This window comes from Musca domestica, unplaced genomic scaffold, assembly GCF_030504385.1.
Source record: "Musca domestica strain aabys unplaced genomic scaffold, Musca_domestica.polishedcontigs.V.1.1 131, whole genome shotgun sequence".
Taxonomy (NCBI): domain Eukaryota; kingdom Metazoa; phylum Arthropoda; class Insecta; order Diptera; family Muscidae; genus Musca; species Musca domestica.
The window spans coordinates 745220-760819 of NW_026712174.1; the positions used below are offsets into that span (position 1 = coordinate 745220).

General features: G+C 34.9%; 2 protein-coding genes across 2 annotated transcripts; one reads left to right on the top strand and one right to left on the bottom strand.

Annotated features, from left to right (window-relative positions):
• Positions 1-1198: 1198 nt before the first annotated feature.
• On the bottom strand, positions 1199-3468 carry LOC101888716 (protein Tube). Its single transcript, XM_005186225.4, has 2 exons — positions 2536-3468; positions 1199-2276 (listed from the first exon to the last, which is right to left on the bottom strand). The coding sequence occupies exons 1-2, from the start codon at positions 2939-2941 to the stop codon at positions 1231-1233; spliced, it is 1452 nt and encodes a 483-aa protein (XP_005186282.1). The 5' UTR covers positions 2942-3468; the 3' UTR covers positions 1199-1230.
• Positions 3469-9222: 5754 nt separating this feature from the next.
• Positions 9223-15018, top strand: LOC131800927 (contactin-like). The gene is made up of 9 exons (XM_059118793.1): positions 9223-9321; positions 9786-10715; positions 10790-11661; positions 11924-12728; positions 12793-12959; positions 13029-13901; positions 13960-14128; positions 14200-14517; positions 14580-15018. The coding sequence occupies exons 2-9, from the start codon at positions 9887-9889 to the stop codon at positions 14684-14686; spliced, it is 4140 nt and encodes a 1379-aa protein (XP_058974776.1). The 5' UTR covers positions 9223-9321; positions 9786-9886; the 3' UTR covers positions 14687-15018.
• The last annotated feature ends 582 nt before the right edge of the window (positions 15019-15600 follow it).

Genomic DNA, 15600 nt, shown 5'->3' on the forward strand with positions numbered 1-15600 from the left:
CTAAAGGTTTTTATTCTGACCCGACTTAACGCAAAATTTCGTGAGGTTTGCGTCATAACTGTTACCTTTAGCGCGATTACAAATAAAAAAGGGACAGACGGACACACATAGTTAAATCGACCCAGCTCGGCGACCAATATTTCGAGGTGGGTTGATATTTCCGCCACCACCATTTACACTTTTATTTGAAATGGAGAATCCAAAAAAAAAAAAAATGCAAAATCCTCAATCCCCATTGAAATTATGGGGATTATGACCTTTTTTTCGGTGATAATACCCATAATCCAAATAATAAAGTATGACCGTTTGCTGTGTGGACTACGTACAAAAATAATTAATTTTAGAAATCTTTGATTCTGTGTTGGAAGCGGACACTATCCCCACATTATTATTATGACCAAAAACAAACCGGGCATAATCCCCATAATTGCAATGGTGTTTATGTCCGGGCACCGACACGCCACGACTAAAACCAACGGACGTAATAATTTAAAAAAAATATATTAAACAAATTTTCTTTTTGACAGTGGGGCAATGGGTACAATGAGCTTTTACTCCCAGACGAAAAAAGTAAATAAACTGAAATAAAAACTTGATTGTCTGGGTATCAATTGCTTGTCTGCCTTAAACAAAAGAGTTGTGATCAGGCTATTAATGTATAATTATTATTACTTGTATTTTTTATGTATATAAATATAAGTTTTATATATCCTAATAAGTTCAGATGACACGTACGTTTATTAACAATCCTGGTTTGAGTCCATTGTTTTTATTGCACTTTTGATTGAAATCAGGCAGAAGCAATCACAAAAACTATGGCGGTAGAAGTCAGCGAAAAATTGTTTTGAGAAAACGGTCTTCAAACTGCCCTAATTTTATTATGTGGACTTTAAACATTTATATTTTTGTACTTGTTCAAACATTTATTTATTTTTAATGTGAGTTCTTATATTTTTTGTCTCTCTTAACAAATAAAATGTTTTATAAGTATACATGTATACTTTCGTTAAAAATTAGGACCAAATATAAAATTATAAAATTGTACGTTAACATAATATAGTTTGTAATATATATCGCATAAGCACGTAAGATTGATTGAATATTTTACACAATGTTAAGATGGAATAATTGTTAATTTGCAATTTAAATAACATACTATAACAGACTATCAGGTAGTTTTTGAGATTTAATGAAAAAATACTAACACAATTGTTGAGTTTTTATTACAAGTCAATTTAGAGTCGGAATGCATTCGGAATGTATAGGTGGAATGTTATCAGCTGATGTTGGCCTGCTATCATTGTTCTGCTCGAAGCTATTTTCTGCACTTGTGTTGGTTACACTCGTTAAACTGGAATCATTAAAAATGCTTAAATTTGGCACATCCGCGTCGTCATCATCAATATCGTCGTCGTCCGAATTGTCAGTCTCGTTATCAATTTCTGAAAGTTGTGTATTCATCTCATGGCCCATGGATTCTACCACACAGGGTACTTCGTTAGATGCTATATCAATGCTTCTAGAGTTTATTGGACTGTTGGCATAAAAATTTAATGCCACCGATGGCACATCATCCTCCAAGTTATTCACATCATGGGATACGTCTCTTTCGCCATTTAAATTTAAGGCGCTTATTGCTGGCAGGTCTTGACTTGTTTGCACATCATCAATATCATTGGAGGGTAAACAGGCTTCTGTGCTACGTGTATCTGGAATATGTATGCCATTGTTTTCATCAGTTGACTGAGATAAAATGACCGAATTTCCAATTAAAAAGCTTAATTTCGGAGTAGAATCGTTTCTAATGCTGTTGGAGGACTTCATTAGTAAGGAAAAATTCGGCAAATTATCTGTTGTTATTGACGAGGCTTCACCATTCGATGTTTCAATAGAATTCGCTTCACGTTGATTTGTCAAAGTGGCTGTTGGCTCAGTGTTTTCAGGTTGCCGAGGCTGAGTATTTTGTAGCATTTGTTGCTTCATCAGCCTTGCTGATCGTAACAATCGTGGGGGTGGTTTTGGGGCCTCAGCGTTATCGTTGTTAGAAGAAAATGATGGTGCAAAATATTTATCAATTGGGCCCTTATATTTAGTATAGTAATCTTTATTGTTGTCCATTGTACTACTCTCAAAATTGGCATTCTGTTGTAGCAATTCAGTGCCAGGATAATATTGGCTGTCCTCTACAATATCCTTAACGTTGGCAAATATTGAAGAAGGAAATCCACAAGAAATTTCGGCGGCCGGACCCTCTATTGGCCTTGGAGGTTTTTCCTCTACAAAATCAAACGACATTATTGTAAAATTATGCTTACAAACTGTATATAGAACAATAAGATTTAAACAATGGTAGCCTTAAGGAGGTGACGGCATATACCCTCCAGCCAGTCTAAAGTTGTTACCGTTTAATGTGAAAATAAGCAAATTGATTTTAACTACAAGTATATTTTCTATAAATGGAATGGATGCGAACTATGTACTATTTTTTTACTAAAGGCCTCCATCGCCTAAAATTGCATGTAAAATAAATATTACCTTTTAGTAATGTTTCTGCTACATAATCAGCGCCACGAAACAAATGAGCTTTTACAAGTAAATATAATAGTAAGCCTAGGGTAGGGCGTTCATGTTTTCGTCCAGAAGTACCCCACTCATCAAACAACAACTCGGCACACAATTCTCCTGTCCGTTTATAGGCATTTTGTATAAGACGTATATGATCATTGTTGTATTTTCTTTCACTGATAGCTAGGGGAGCACTGGAGTACACATCATCATAGATGTTACATGATGGACCATAGAGTTTATTATTTATAGTTTTTGGTATGCTTTCCATCAATTTTTGCCAATAGTTGTTATCATCTAAAATGACGGCCAATTGGTACAAATCGTTTGATTGTACATTTCTCAGTTCCGTATCTCGCGTATAATTTGCCGACATTCTATCACGCCTCCTTTATATATATCTTTGGTGGTTTACGTTAGATTTTGCTATGTATTATTTCTACTATCATAGCCAATACACATCCAGCATCATATTTTAATAAATAACAATTTTCACGAAAATAATCAACAAGTTACTTTACTACACCCTTGGCAGCATTAATAGATCTCATATTACCGTCAGCTGTTTACTTTTAACGTCAAAACATTCCACATTTGTATAGTTCATAATGAACAAGTCCAATTGAACGAAGAATAAAAAGGTAGTTGAAAGCATGGCACAATTACAGAAGGTAGAACAAAGCTACCCCCTAAATACACATTTTGTGTATAGTTTTGAATAAAATATACATAATATACGTTAATGGGTAACACATTGTAAAATTCTAGGATAAAACTATATTGACCTACTATTAAAGATTCAACCTTGTTGAATAACCCCAAAATTCCATTCTTGTTTCCGGGTTTTCCCCAACATAAGCATTTTGTTAAAAAATAAACAAAATCAACTGTTCCATATCTAAAAGTCTATTTGACACTACAAGGCTCCAGCATTGTGTTGTATTTTTTTAGTTTCTTTGAAGTTAAGCAACCTTCGGGCCATCGTTAAAGTGCCCCGTAGTAACGTTTTTTTCTTTAAAGAGAAAAGGTGCATAGCAGCGAAAGAAAATAAACGAAACGAATAAAGTACTGTACACACGAAGTAAAAATTTTAAATTATTTTAAATCGTTTTGCACGTAAACAAAACAATAACACAAACATTTCAATGCCAGAAGTACACAAACAATACGATTGCTTTAATGAACATCGACTGTGATCTGCCAAACGTTTGCTGTGTGATATTATAACTGCTACATTTAGAGTCGTCAATCTAAATACTGTTTTTGACACTGTTTACATTGTATGATGGAGGTTATAAATGAATAAAAAGGCATGAATTTAAATTAATATTAGTTTTCTTTGTTTATAATGAGGTAATATACAGAGAAACGTTTGTAATAAGTTTTGTTGTTGCTTCATCCAGGAGACTACGAATAAAGTACTGTACACACGAAGTAAAAAATTTTAAAATTATTTTAAATCGTTTTGCACGTTAAACAAAACAATACCACAAACATTTCAATGCCAGAAGTACACAAACAATACGATTGCTTTAATGAACATCGACTGTGATTTGCCAAACGTTTGCTGTGCGACATTATAAATGCTACATTTAGAGTCGTCAATCTAAATACTGTTTTTGACACTTTTTACATTGTATGATGGAGGTTATAAATGAATAAAAAGGCTTGAATTTAAATTAATATTAGTTTTCTTTGTTTATAATGAGGTAATATACAGAGAAACGTTTGTAATAAGTTTTGTTGTTGCTTCATCCAGGAGACTACATTTCAGTTTTGTTTTTGTCTCCACTCATCTACGCAAACAGTACAAAATACAAAACAAGTCCTGTTATCCTAATACCGGTTTTGTTTTGTTTCGTACTTCAAGAAAATACGGAACAAAATGATTGCAAACGTTTAGTAAAGTTTATTTTCGTACGCTGATAACAGCGAAAGAAAACAAACGAAACGAATAACGTACTGCTCACACGAAGTCACAAACTTTAATTTTTTTGAATCGTTTTTATTCAAAACAACCACAAACATTTCAATGCCTGAAATACACAAACAATACGACTGCTTTAATGTACTTCGGTACTTTGTAATAGTACAAAATAAAAAACAAGTTCCGTTATCTTAATATCGGCTTTGTTTCGTTTCGTACTTCGAGAAAATACAGAACGAAACGATTGCAATCGATTGATATAGTTTATTTTCGTACGCTGTTTTTGAGATGATGGAAGTTTACGGGTCGTTGCCAGCACTTTGGGATGTTAAATGTGAAAAATATAACAATCGGGCTAATAAAGAAAATTAATATGAATTATTGATGTCGAAAATTAATTGGAGACTAAACTAGGCTTAGTAATTCCTCGTAAGTAAAACTATCCAACCTTAAAAATTTCGTTTGGCGATGACGCTTTTAATTCAAGTAATAAACTGTTGAGTATGATTTTTTTGTACATTTTTATACCCTCCACAATACTTTGGAGGGTATATTAATTTTGTCATTCCGTTTGTAACTCCTCGAAATACTCATGTCAGACCCAACAAAGTATATATATTCTTGATCAGCGTAAAATTGTAAGTCGATTGAGCGATGTCCGTCTGTCTGTTGTAATCACGCTATCTTTCGAACTAATTGAGATAGATGGCTAAAATTTGGCACACGTGTTTATTTTGCCAGTAGACAGGTTAAGCCTCCATATAACGGCACCCGCCGATATCCGATATTTTAATGATTTTAGCGACATTCTTCACCGGAATTGTTTCAAATTTGGTATTTGAAGTATGTAATGGATACTACAGGAGGAGTAGTTTTAAATTACGCATTTAGAGTTCGTAGGGTGCAGGTCCAGGTCTTCGTTTAGGCCACATATATCAGTACCTCCCAATATTCGATATTTTCATGATTTCAGCGTCTTTATTACCGAAGTAGTTTCAAATTACGTATTTAGAGTTCGTAATGGGATCTACAGTCTGTAGATCCTGTCTATGCAGGTACAGGTCTTCGTATAGGCCCCATATATCAGTACCTCCCTATATTCGTTATTTTGACGATTTTAGGTACAATACTCACCGAAATTGCTTGAGATGTCGGATTTGAAGTTGGTAATGGATGCAACAGCCTGTGACAGAAAATTTGCTATGCAGGTCCAGGTCTTAGTATAGCTCCGATATTACGGTACCTCCCTATATTCGGTATTTTGATGAATTTAGCTGGATTATTTACCGTTTTTTTCAAGTTTCGAATTTGAATATGGTAATGGCTTATGACAAACTATGCCTATGTAGGCCCACGTCGTATAAACCCCAATATGTTTTTAAATTTTTAACAGAGTTTTTAACTGATTTTATTTTTGGAAAATTTCCAAATGGTCGAGGGTATTCAAAGTTCGGCCCGGCCAAGCTTACTGCTTTTTAACTTTATTTAGGTTCTGTCATTTCTCTTACTTCTTCGTCTTCGTTTTTCTACCCCACACCATACATTTTTTTTACCCCACACCATACATAGTCATTCCGTTTGAAACTCATCGAAATAATCATTTTAGACCCAACAAAGTATATATATTCTTGATCAGCGTAAAAGTCTAAGACAATTTAGCCCTGCCAGTCTGTCCATCTGTTGTAATCACGCTTCAGTCAAAGCGAATTAAGGTAGGAAGCTAAAATTTTGCACAGATCTCTCTTTTGTCTGCAGGCAGGTCAAGTTTGAAGATGGGCTATATCGGTCCACGATATCGTATAGCCCCCATATAACGGTACTCCTCAATATTCGGTATTTTGATGATTTTATCTACACTTTTCAATGGAATTGTCTGAAATTCCACACAAGGAAATTTTGACATTTTATTTGGTTTTTAAAACATGCAGGAATACCTTGTTATTGCGCGATTTTCATGACAAATCTAGAAAAAATTATGGTACTATGAACTGTCCATGGCAGAAGAATACAAGTAGACGCATCGACACAGCTGCTGCGACAATGAACCGTCAAACCAATTTTGAAATTGTACTTTTTGAATGAAAAACTATTCAAATTTGTAGAAACTGTTAAAAAATGCATACCATAACAACCTCCGATTGGCGTCACATATGAAAACATATATAAATCTACTTATTTTTGAAGAAACATTGAAATATTTTTGACATATATATGTGTTCTCAATCGTTGATACATATACCTGTATTCTTTTACCATGGAACTGTCCAAATACTTCAGACGAAACGTCAAACTTTTTTACGTTTATATATTCTTTCGATTTTCATGACAAATCTGTTTAAAATGATGGTACCATGGCAGAAGAATACAGGTAGATGCATCAACGCTTGGGAGCATTGATATGTCAAAAAAATTAAATGTTTTTTTAAATATAAGTAGATTTTTATATGTTTTCTTACACTACGTCATTCGAGAGGCTATTATAATTCGCGTTTTTCAACAATTTTATAAATTTAAATAATTTTTCTACGTTTATATATTCAAAATCAATGCAACAAGTTGTTTTATTTATTTGGTAATAAACTATTTGTTGAATTTGTTTTGATAGTAATTCTGACATTACAATCCATTATGGAAGGCCTATTTAATTTCCAACTTAGCCAACCTTCTCTTCCGTGGTAGAAGATTACTTTGATGTGTCAAAAATTTTAAAAAGTTTTTTTTTAATAATTACAAATTTATAAGATTTCTTATACGACACCCATGGTACAATAAGGAGGTAGAACAGGTTCGTAAAACTGCAGAAATAGAGCCCTGAGGCTATGCCCGCTTACTGTCGGACTCGTTCAAAATTATATGTCACAAGTTGTTTTCATTTTTTCATATTTTTCCAGATTTTTAAAATGAAATGTCTGGATTTTCCCTCGAAAATATGATCCAAACTGTTTAATCTTTCAATTTCATGGCTAAATTGGTTAATAGCTTTAATGCGCGAGCCGCAATCTACGTGTCTTCCAACCATTGGTTTTAAAAATATTTTGTTTTCATTTTTCAAAACAATAAATACATACAAAAAATTGGTCGGGCACACTTAGAAAAAAATTGTAATCAGATGATAGCTCTACCTTACCTTTTTATTGTACCATGTACGACACCAATCGGAAATTCTTATAATATGCAAGAACCCCTTATATACTCCTAATACCGATTTTGAAACAAATCCTATAGAAAATGTCGTTATGGAATCGTTAAAATACCGAATGTCAAGAGAAAATGTCAACCTATATAGACAACATTTTGACAAAGAAGGTAGAACTCATTTCGAAATCTAAGTACCGAATTCTCCTATACGAAAAAACCAGCCACAAGCTGGCTTATGTCAGCCAATTATGCGTTTTATGTATTTCCACCCTTATCGTCTGATAGCAGCTTAAGGGTGGGAATACATAAAGCGCATATTTGGCTGGCTTAAGTCATCGGCTGGCTTCTTCGTAGAGGAACAAAGGAGTTTTAGGTTGACTTAGTTCGATTTTGGCCCTAGGCTCCTTTGTTCATTTCCAAAGAAGCCAGCCGATGACTTAAGCCAGCCAAATAAAGCTGGGAATACATAAAGCGCTTAGGCTGGAAACACATAAAAAGCATATTTCGTTGGCTTAAGTCACCGGCTGGCTTCTTCGTAGATGAACAAAGGAGTTTTAGGTTGATTCAGTTCGATTTTGGGCATAGGCTCCTTTGTTCATTTCCGAAGAAGCCAACCGATGACTTAAGCCAGCCAAATATGCTCCAGCCTTAAGCTGAGAATACATAAAGCGCTTATTTGGCTGGCTTAAGTCATCGGCTGGCTTCTTCGGAAATGAACGAAGGAGACTAGGGCCAAAATCGAACTAGGTCAACCTAAAACTCCTTTGTTCATCTACGAAGAAGCCAGCCAAATATGCGCTTTATGTATGTCCAGCCTAAGCGCTTTATATATTCCCACCTTAATATAAATATGAATTTGGAAACTTTATGCTAGGAACACAATTGGAGCGAACGACGAATTTTTTCGCGGCGTATGTTCGTCGTCAAAAATAAAACACATATGTGTATATGGAAGTGCACACAATCACGGCACCGGCGAAAATTTCGTCGGTCGCCGCGAACTCAATTAGCTTTATTTCTATTTCATACGCCGGCGACCGGCGAACAAAACAGAACAAGGTGGCCATACTTGTACGAATTTTATGTGTTTTAGTAAATAAAGTTACTTTTTACTTTAAAATTTGTTATGGTCACTCTACTATCTGTTACTCGTATAAAAAAAACATAATTAATTTGTTTATTTATTTGTGTACTTGCGCCTGAGTGAAGATGGATATCAGTGAATTTATAATAGAGAAGATGGACATAAGTTAAATTATAATAGAGAACGTAAAGAATTATGTGTTCTTGTATAATTCATTGTAGTCAACAAATGAGCAAAAAGTAAACAACTTCATCAGCTGTTTTATAATTTCGTCGGTATTGTGTTCCATACGACGAATTTTCGCGGCTCATTTTGTCGCCGCGTAGGGCGAAATTCGTCGTTCGCTCCAATTGTGTTCCTAGCATTACGTAGTTCAATTGGTGGCATGTCGTCGATAATATCGATAGCACAATTATCAATCGATAATCCCTTTTAAAGAAAATATCGATATTGTCAATGGAAATGCATCGATTGTTTGCCAGCTCAATCTCTTTCAATCTTCATCTTTGTTTTTTATTTGAAGCTTGTGTATTTTCGTGAAAGATACTTTTTTTTTTTTATAAATTTTATAAAAAATATATTAGACTACTATAAGAATTGTAAAACGGTAATATGTTCAATAAGTAATTTACAACATTGAAAACTATATAGACCAATAAATAATATACCAGAATATACAGTGCTGCGAGTTAATTAAGAATTAAGGTGTGGTTTGGGTGTAAGTCAGGCTTACAAATGTATTCAATATATTTTGTTCATCAAGTGTATCAAGTGTAAAGAGCTTTAAATAACAAAAAGAGGCCTGTCCTGATTACATTTTATAGTTTTAGTGTAGGGTTTATGAAATTATTTAATTAAATTTTTGAAGTCAAGTTTAGATTGAACCACACCTATGAGTCAGTTGTTGTTGTTGTCATTCTTGAGTAGCTTCATATTTACAATATATATGATGTATATGTAGATGTTTGTTCAGCTAACAATTTTAATATATACAATAGGTCTAATTTCATAATTTAACATTCATTTATAAGTGAAATTTCAATGTTTTGACATTTTTTTTTTCATTTTCAGGTGCAAAGGAAAACAACGAATTTTGTAAAAACATGTATTTTAAATAAAGAGAAATACAGAAAAGATTTCCCGTAGAATCTATATTAAAATCACAAGCAAATATGTTGCATTTAAATACATTGTTTACAACCAATTACTGTTATAGTGCAGTGGCATTTATTTTTGTATTCTGCATTGCATCCTCAAATGGGCAATTAGCTTCCGATCCACAATCATATCAACCTAGATATAATCCACAATATACTAACGCCCAACAGAACACACTCCCCGGTACGACACAGTATGACAACCCACTGCTAACATCATTGCAAGACCAAAATCAATTAGGAGGGAGCACCAACCCAAATAATTACTACGAATCGAATTTGAACCGTCAATTAAACTCTAATAATTTGGGTGGGACAACAAATTACGATCCATTCAGTCGTAATTCTGGATCAAGCGGTGGATACACTTCGACAGGTATAGGCTTTGTTGATTCATACAATGATGAAGATAACTTTTGTCCCGAACACTGGATATCATACCGTCAAACTTGCTACCGCTTTATACGCTCACCAAAACGAAATTGGATGGAGGCAAAGAAAATTTGTAAAGCGTACAATGCCGAGTTAATAAATGTTGACAATGTTGATAAGCACGCTTTCGTTTTGAAGCAACTAATATTACAGAATCAGCGCCAAAATCGGTTTTGGACGTCGGCTCGGCAGACCGGTCCCAATAGCTGGGTTAACGATGATAATTCACCATTCCTAATGGTGGAAGATTCTTTCTCATTCGACGAAGACCAAGCTATTGAAAATGAAGACTTGCACGATAATCGCTTCCTTGTACAACGCAATTACAACAGCGATTTTAATCGGAATCCTAGCCAGTATTTCAATACAATCGGTGGGTCTGCCAATAGGAATCAAAACAGAGGATTTTCCGGTAAGGAAAATAGATCCGTATTTTAAATTACTTCTGAACTTTATGTTATTATGGTATACATTTTACTTGAACAGGTCAATATGGAGACAATGGATTTATACGAGACCGCCTGGTTTATGGCTTTTCAAAACTTAAAGATAGGTGGATGTTTATGCCTGCTTACGATTTTGAATTAAATTTGTTCATTTGTGAATCAAAATTATTGCACAATCCGGAGAATATTAACCTAAAATCTGATGAAAAACGCCGCTTTCATTATGGAATGGATATACGAGATGCTGAGAAAATTCCACGCGGTCCCTACTTTGTAAAGCAGCCAAATGACACAACTTTTGATACAAGCAAAAATCGTTTAATTAATGACGTCACCTTAAGCTGTCTAGCTGGAGGATACCCAACTCCAACATACAGTTGGTACCGTGAAGTTTACGTGAATGATACCCTGGAGTATAAGAGAATAGATCCCATTAAAGATGATCGTTATACTGTTTCCGGTGGAAATTTGATTATATACGACCCTAAGCAAGCTCTAGACCAAGGTGCATATCACTGTGTGGCAGAGAATAAATTTGGTCGTGTTCGATCTGAAAGTGCACATCTCAATTTTGGTTTCATAATGGAATTTAACTTAAAACGTTCCGCTGAAACGGGAGACATGAACTGGGGCAAATCTATTTTCTGCGATCCTCCTCAGCATTATCCGGAAGTTAAATACTATTGGTCTCGCGACAAATTTCCGAATTTCGTGGATGAAGATCATCGTGTTTTTGTTTCTAATGATGGCGCCTTATATTTCTCATATATAGAGATTGTAGATAGGGCCAATTATTCATGTACAGTTCAAACCGTTGTTTCAGATACTGGAAGAAATGGACCTTTCTTCCCACTACGTGTTAAACCGAATAGTAATTATCAGGAATTGATCTTTGCTAATTCGTTTCCAAAGGTGAGTATTATATAGCTTACGCATGTAGTGTTTATAATTATATCTTAGTAATAAAATATTTGTAAGATGCTTTGTGCTAAATTCTAAGAGCTGTATGTGTTTTCTGGTAGCTCTATTAGAGATTTCAAAACCACCAAATATGCTTTAAACTACCGCGAAACGCATCATAAAAGATTTGTTAAAAACGATGTTTTCAGATAGAAGGAACAATTTTTAGACGTGCTTGCTTGTATATTTAATACGATATATTTTTTCTTTTTAGGTATTTCCAGAAGCCCCAATTGCTGGCGATGAAATTCGTTTGGAATGTATGGCATTCGGTTATCCAATACCATCCTATAATTGGACAAGGCGGGGCCAACCTTTGCAGCGAAATGCCTATGCAACGAACTATAACCGAGTACTAGTTATCCAAAACGCTACGACAAATGACAATGGTGAATACACTTGTACCATTGCAAATCCACGCAAATCATTGGAGAAATCCGTGTTCATTAATATTCAGATGAAGCCGCAATTTTCGATACCCTTAAAAGACAAAGTGAAAGACTATAATAGTGATGTCACCTTTATCTGTGAGGCATTTGCTATACCTGATGTGAATTACACTTGGTATAAGAATGCAGAGTACTTGGATCCCGAAAAGATTGATAAAGATCGATATGTCATACAAGATAATCTGTTAACCATAAAATACCTTGAGCCAGATCGTGATGATGGCATGTACCAATGCGGCGCTGCTAATCAGCTTAAAACCGCATATTCTTCTGCACAGTTGCGAGTTCTTACAATGAAGCCGTCATTCAAGAAAAGGCCTTTGGAGTCAGAAATTTACGCTGTTTATAACGGTAACACGACGATTGAATGTGATCCAGAGGCAGCACCACGTCCTAAAATACAATGGAAAAAAGACGAACAGCTTATTGGGGCAGGAGGACACCGTCGAATTCTTCCCAGCGGAACGTTAATAATCTCGCCAACATCAAGAGACGACGAAGGTGTTTATAGCTGTGTAGCCTCAAATCTAGCAGGATCTGATGAGTCGCGTGCGCGACTTATTGTTTTGCGTAAGTTGAATTATTTTGAATACTAAAGTCTATAATGCCGATTTTATTTCCCTTCGATATATAGAAGAGCTGCGTTTCATCCAAACTCCGCCACCAAGGATTACCACACAAGTGCAGGATTTGATTTATATACAATGTGAGGCTAGCTACGATGAGCTTTTGGACGTGGCTTACGTTTGGAAACACAATGGAGAAATTCTTCGCAACAACCACGATGGCACAGAACGAATTGTGAGTATTAGTTCAGCGTGTCTTAGATTCGACATGTTCAATTAACATTTTACTTGTTCTTTTTTGAAGATAATCGACTACAATCGTTTGACTGTGCACAATGTTACTATGTTGGATGGTGGCGATTATGAATGCGTAGTGAAATCGTCCGTAAATGAAATTAGTGCCAAGACACATGTTGTTATCGAAGGCGCACCCAGTGCTCCGGGCGGAGTACAAGTTATTGATATTGCAAAGACAAAAGCACTCATAGAATGGGTGGATGGTGGTAACAATGGACGTCCAATCCGCTATTATAATATTTTGGGACGTACGAATTGGAATCGGACGTGGGTAAATGTATCAACACATGTGCAGGCGCGTGAAGTTGATCGCTATACTAACAGACAACAAGCTGAAGTTACAAATTTGACTCCTTGGTCATCGTATGAATTTAGTGTAGCAGCGGTAAATGATCTAGGTATCGGCATACCTTCAGCACCATCTCCTATATACAGTACCCATGAGGATAAGCCTTACATAGCTCCACGCAATGTTGGTGGTGGTGGCGGAAAAATTGGCGACCTCACAATAACCTGGGACCCTCTGCTTCCCGAAGAACAGCATAGTCGTGGTATACATTACAAAGTATTTTGGCGCCTAAAAGGAAAATATGAATGGGCTTCTGAGATTATTGACCGTCACGATCACATAGGCATGGCAGTTGTTAACATTCCTCTGAATAATTATTATACAGAGTATGAGGTAAAAGTTCAAGCTATTAACGACGTTGGCAAAGGCCCAGAAAGCGAACCGGTTACAATATACTCTGCTGAAGATATGCCACAAGTTGCACCACAAAAGCCGATAGCAATAGCATTCAATTCGACGGCATTCAATGTAACATGGCAACCAATTGACATGACTCGTGAAAATATTAGAGGAAAGCTTATAGGACACAGGGTATTTTACAAAAGTAACTTAATTATTCTTTGCATACAATAATGTATATAATTCTTAGATCAAATATTGGAAAACCACTCATCAAGAAGAGGATGCCGTTTACTATCTATCACGCACAATAAGAAATTGGGCGTTAATAGTTGGTTTACAGCCCGATACGTACTACTTTGTGAAAGTAATGGCCTATAATGCTGCTGGTGAGGGTCCCGAGAGCGAGAGATTCGAAGGTATTATATTTGTTGGTCATTATCAAAGAGAGTTAAAACTTTATATACATTTTATATTTTCTTCTTGAAAGAGCGTACATATAGAAAAGCACCACAGAAACCACCATCATCGGTTCACGTATACGGCATCAATCCGTCCATGGTACGAGTGGTATGGCGTTACGTGTCGCCTGCGCAAGATGAAGAACCTATTGAAGGCTTCAAGGTCCGTGTATGGGAAAGCGATCAAAATATGATAACAGCAAACGATACGATTATACCAGTTGGTCAAAAACTTGAGGCATATATTAACAATTTGACGCCAGGAAAAAGTTATAACATGCGTGTTTTAGCATACAGCAATGGCGGTGACGGCCGCATGTCTAGTCCAACATTGCGTTTCCAAATGGGTATGTCTAAATATACTTATAAAAAACATTAAATACATAATGTGTTCTTTTTCATATTTTAGGAAAAACGACGCGAAATCATGCCAACCGGCGCTACAATTTCAATTTGAATACTTTATTGATTGTAACATTTTTAACATTTATATCCACATCTATTTTTAACAATTGATTCTAAATTTTAACATATTTCCGTCCAAGATTTTAACGCACATTCCATTTAGTATTAACTATTGTTAATCGAATATTATGCGAAAATTCCGTCCAAATGTTATGTAACAAATTTGTAGTATAAGTCTATCTATATCAGTCTCGAATGCAATTTAATTATTTTATTGCAGAAAATTAGTTATATTTCCCATATATACAAATTTCTATTACACTTCACTCTTAAAGTGCCCTTACTAAGTTATTAAGAAACTTAGCATACTAGTACATACATATGTCCACAAACTTATACATACACTTTTACATACACCTACTAACAATATGTATTTTTATAGTGTAGTTAGTAGGAGTATGGTTTTGTTTTACATTAAATGTTTCATTTAAATTAAATGACCTTGTTTTATTTGGTTTATATATATATATATATATATATAAATATATATATATATATATATATATATATATATATATATATATATATATATATATATATATATATATATATATATATACTTGAGCTCATAAAATTTAGAAAAAAATTTTAGTGCAGCTATATGAATTTCCGTTAACGTTAACTAACGTTTTAGGCGTTCTCTCTATGTTGGCCTTTATTTTCAATATACTATTTCTACGATACTTGATTTGGTCTCTATTCGTTGTTTGACCCCTATATACCCTGAACCTATGTGATCCGCATTCTTATCTTCCTCGCAAGGTCCATATTTTCAAGCTAATCAAATGAAATCATGTCGCATACTGCACTATATCTTTTCAATTGCCGGCCAAACTTACTGCTGAAGATTTATGACTGCAGTTTCATTTTTCTAGTTTCTTTGAAGTTGATCAACTTTTCTTATTGAACCCTGGAAGCAAGGTAGATTTACCCATGGTACAAGAAAAAGGTAAGGTAGAGCTCCC

Excerpts from the sequence above, each read along its gene's own strand:
- LOC101888716 (XM_005186225.4), bottom strand. The coding sequence starts at position 2,941 with ATGTCGGCAAATTATACGCGAGATACGGAACTGAGAAATGTACAATCA. Across the intron at positions 2,277-2,535 it reads AGCAGAAACATTACTAAAAG|AGGAAAAACCTCCAAGGCCA; the intron begins GTAATATTTATT and ends TTGATTTTGTAG.
- LOC131800927 (XM_059118793.1), top strand. The coding sequence starts at position 9,887 with ATGTTGCATTTAAATACATTGTTTACAACCAATTACTGTTATAGTGCA. Across the intron at positions 10,716-10,789 it reads TCAAAACAGAGGATTTTCCG|GTCAATATGGAGACAATGGA; the intron begins GTAAGGAAAATA and ends TTACTTGAACAG. Across the intron at positions 14,518-14,579 it reads AACATTGCGTTTCCAAATGG|GAAAAACGACGCGAAATCAT; the intron begins GTATGTCTAAAT and ends TTCATATTTTAG.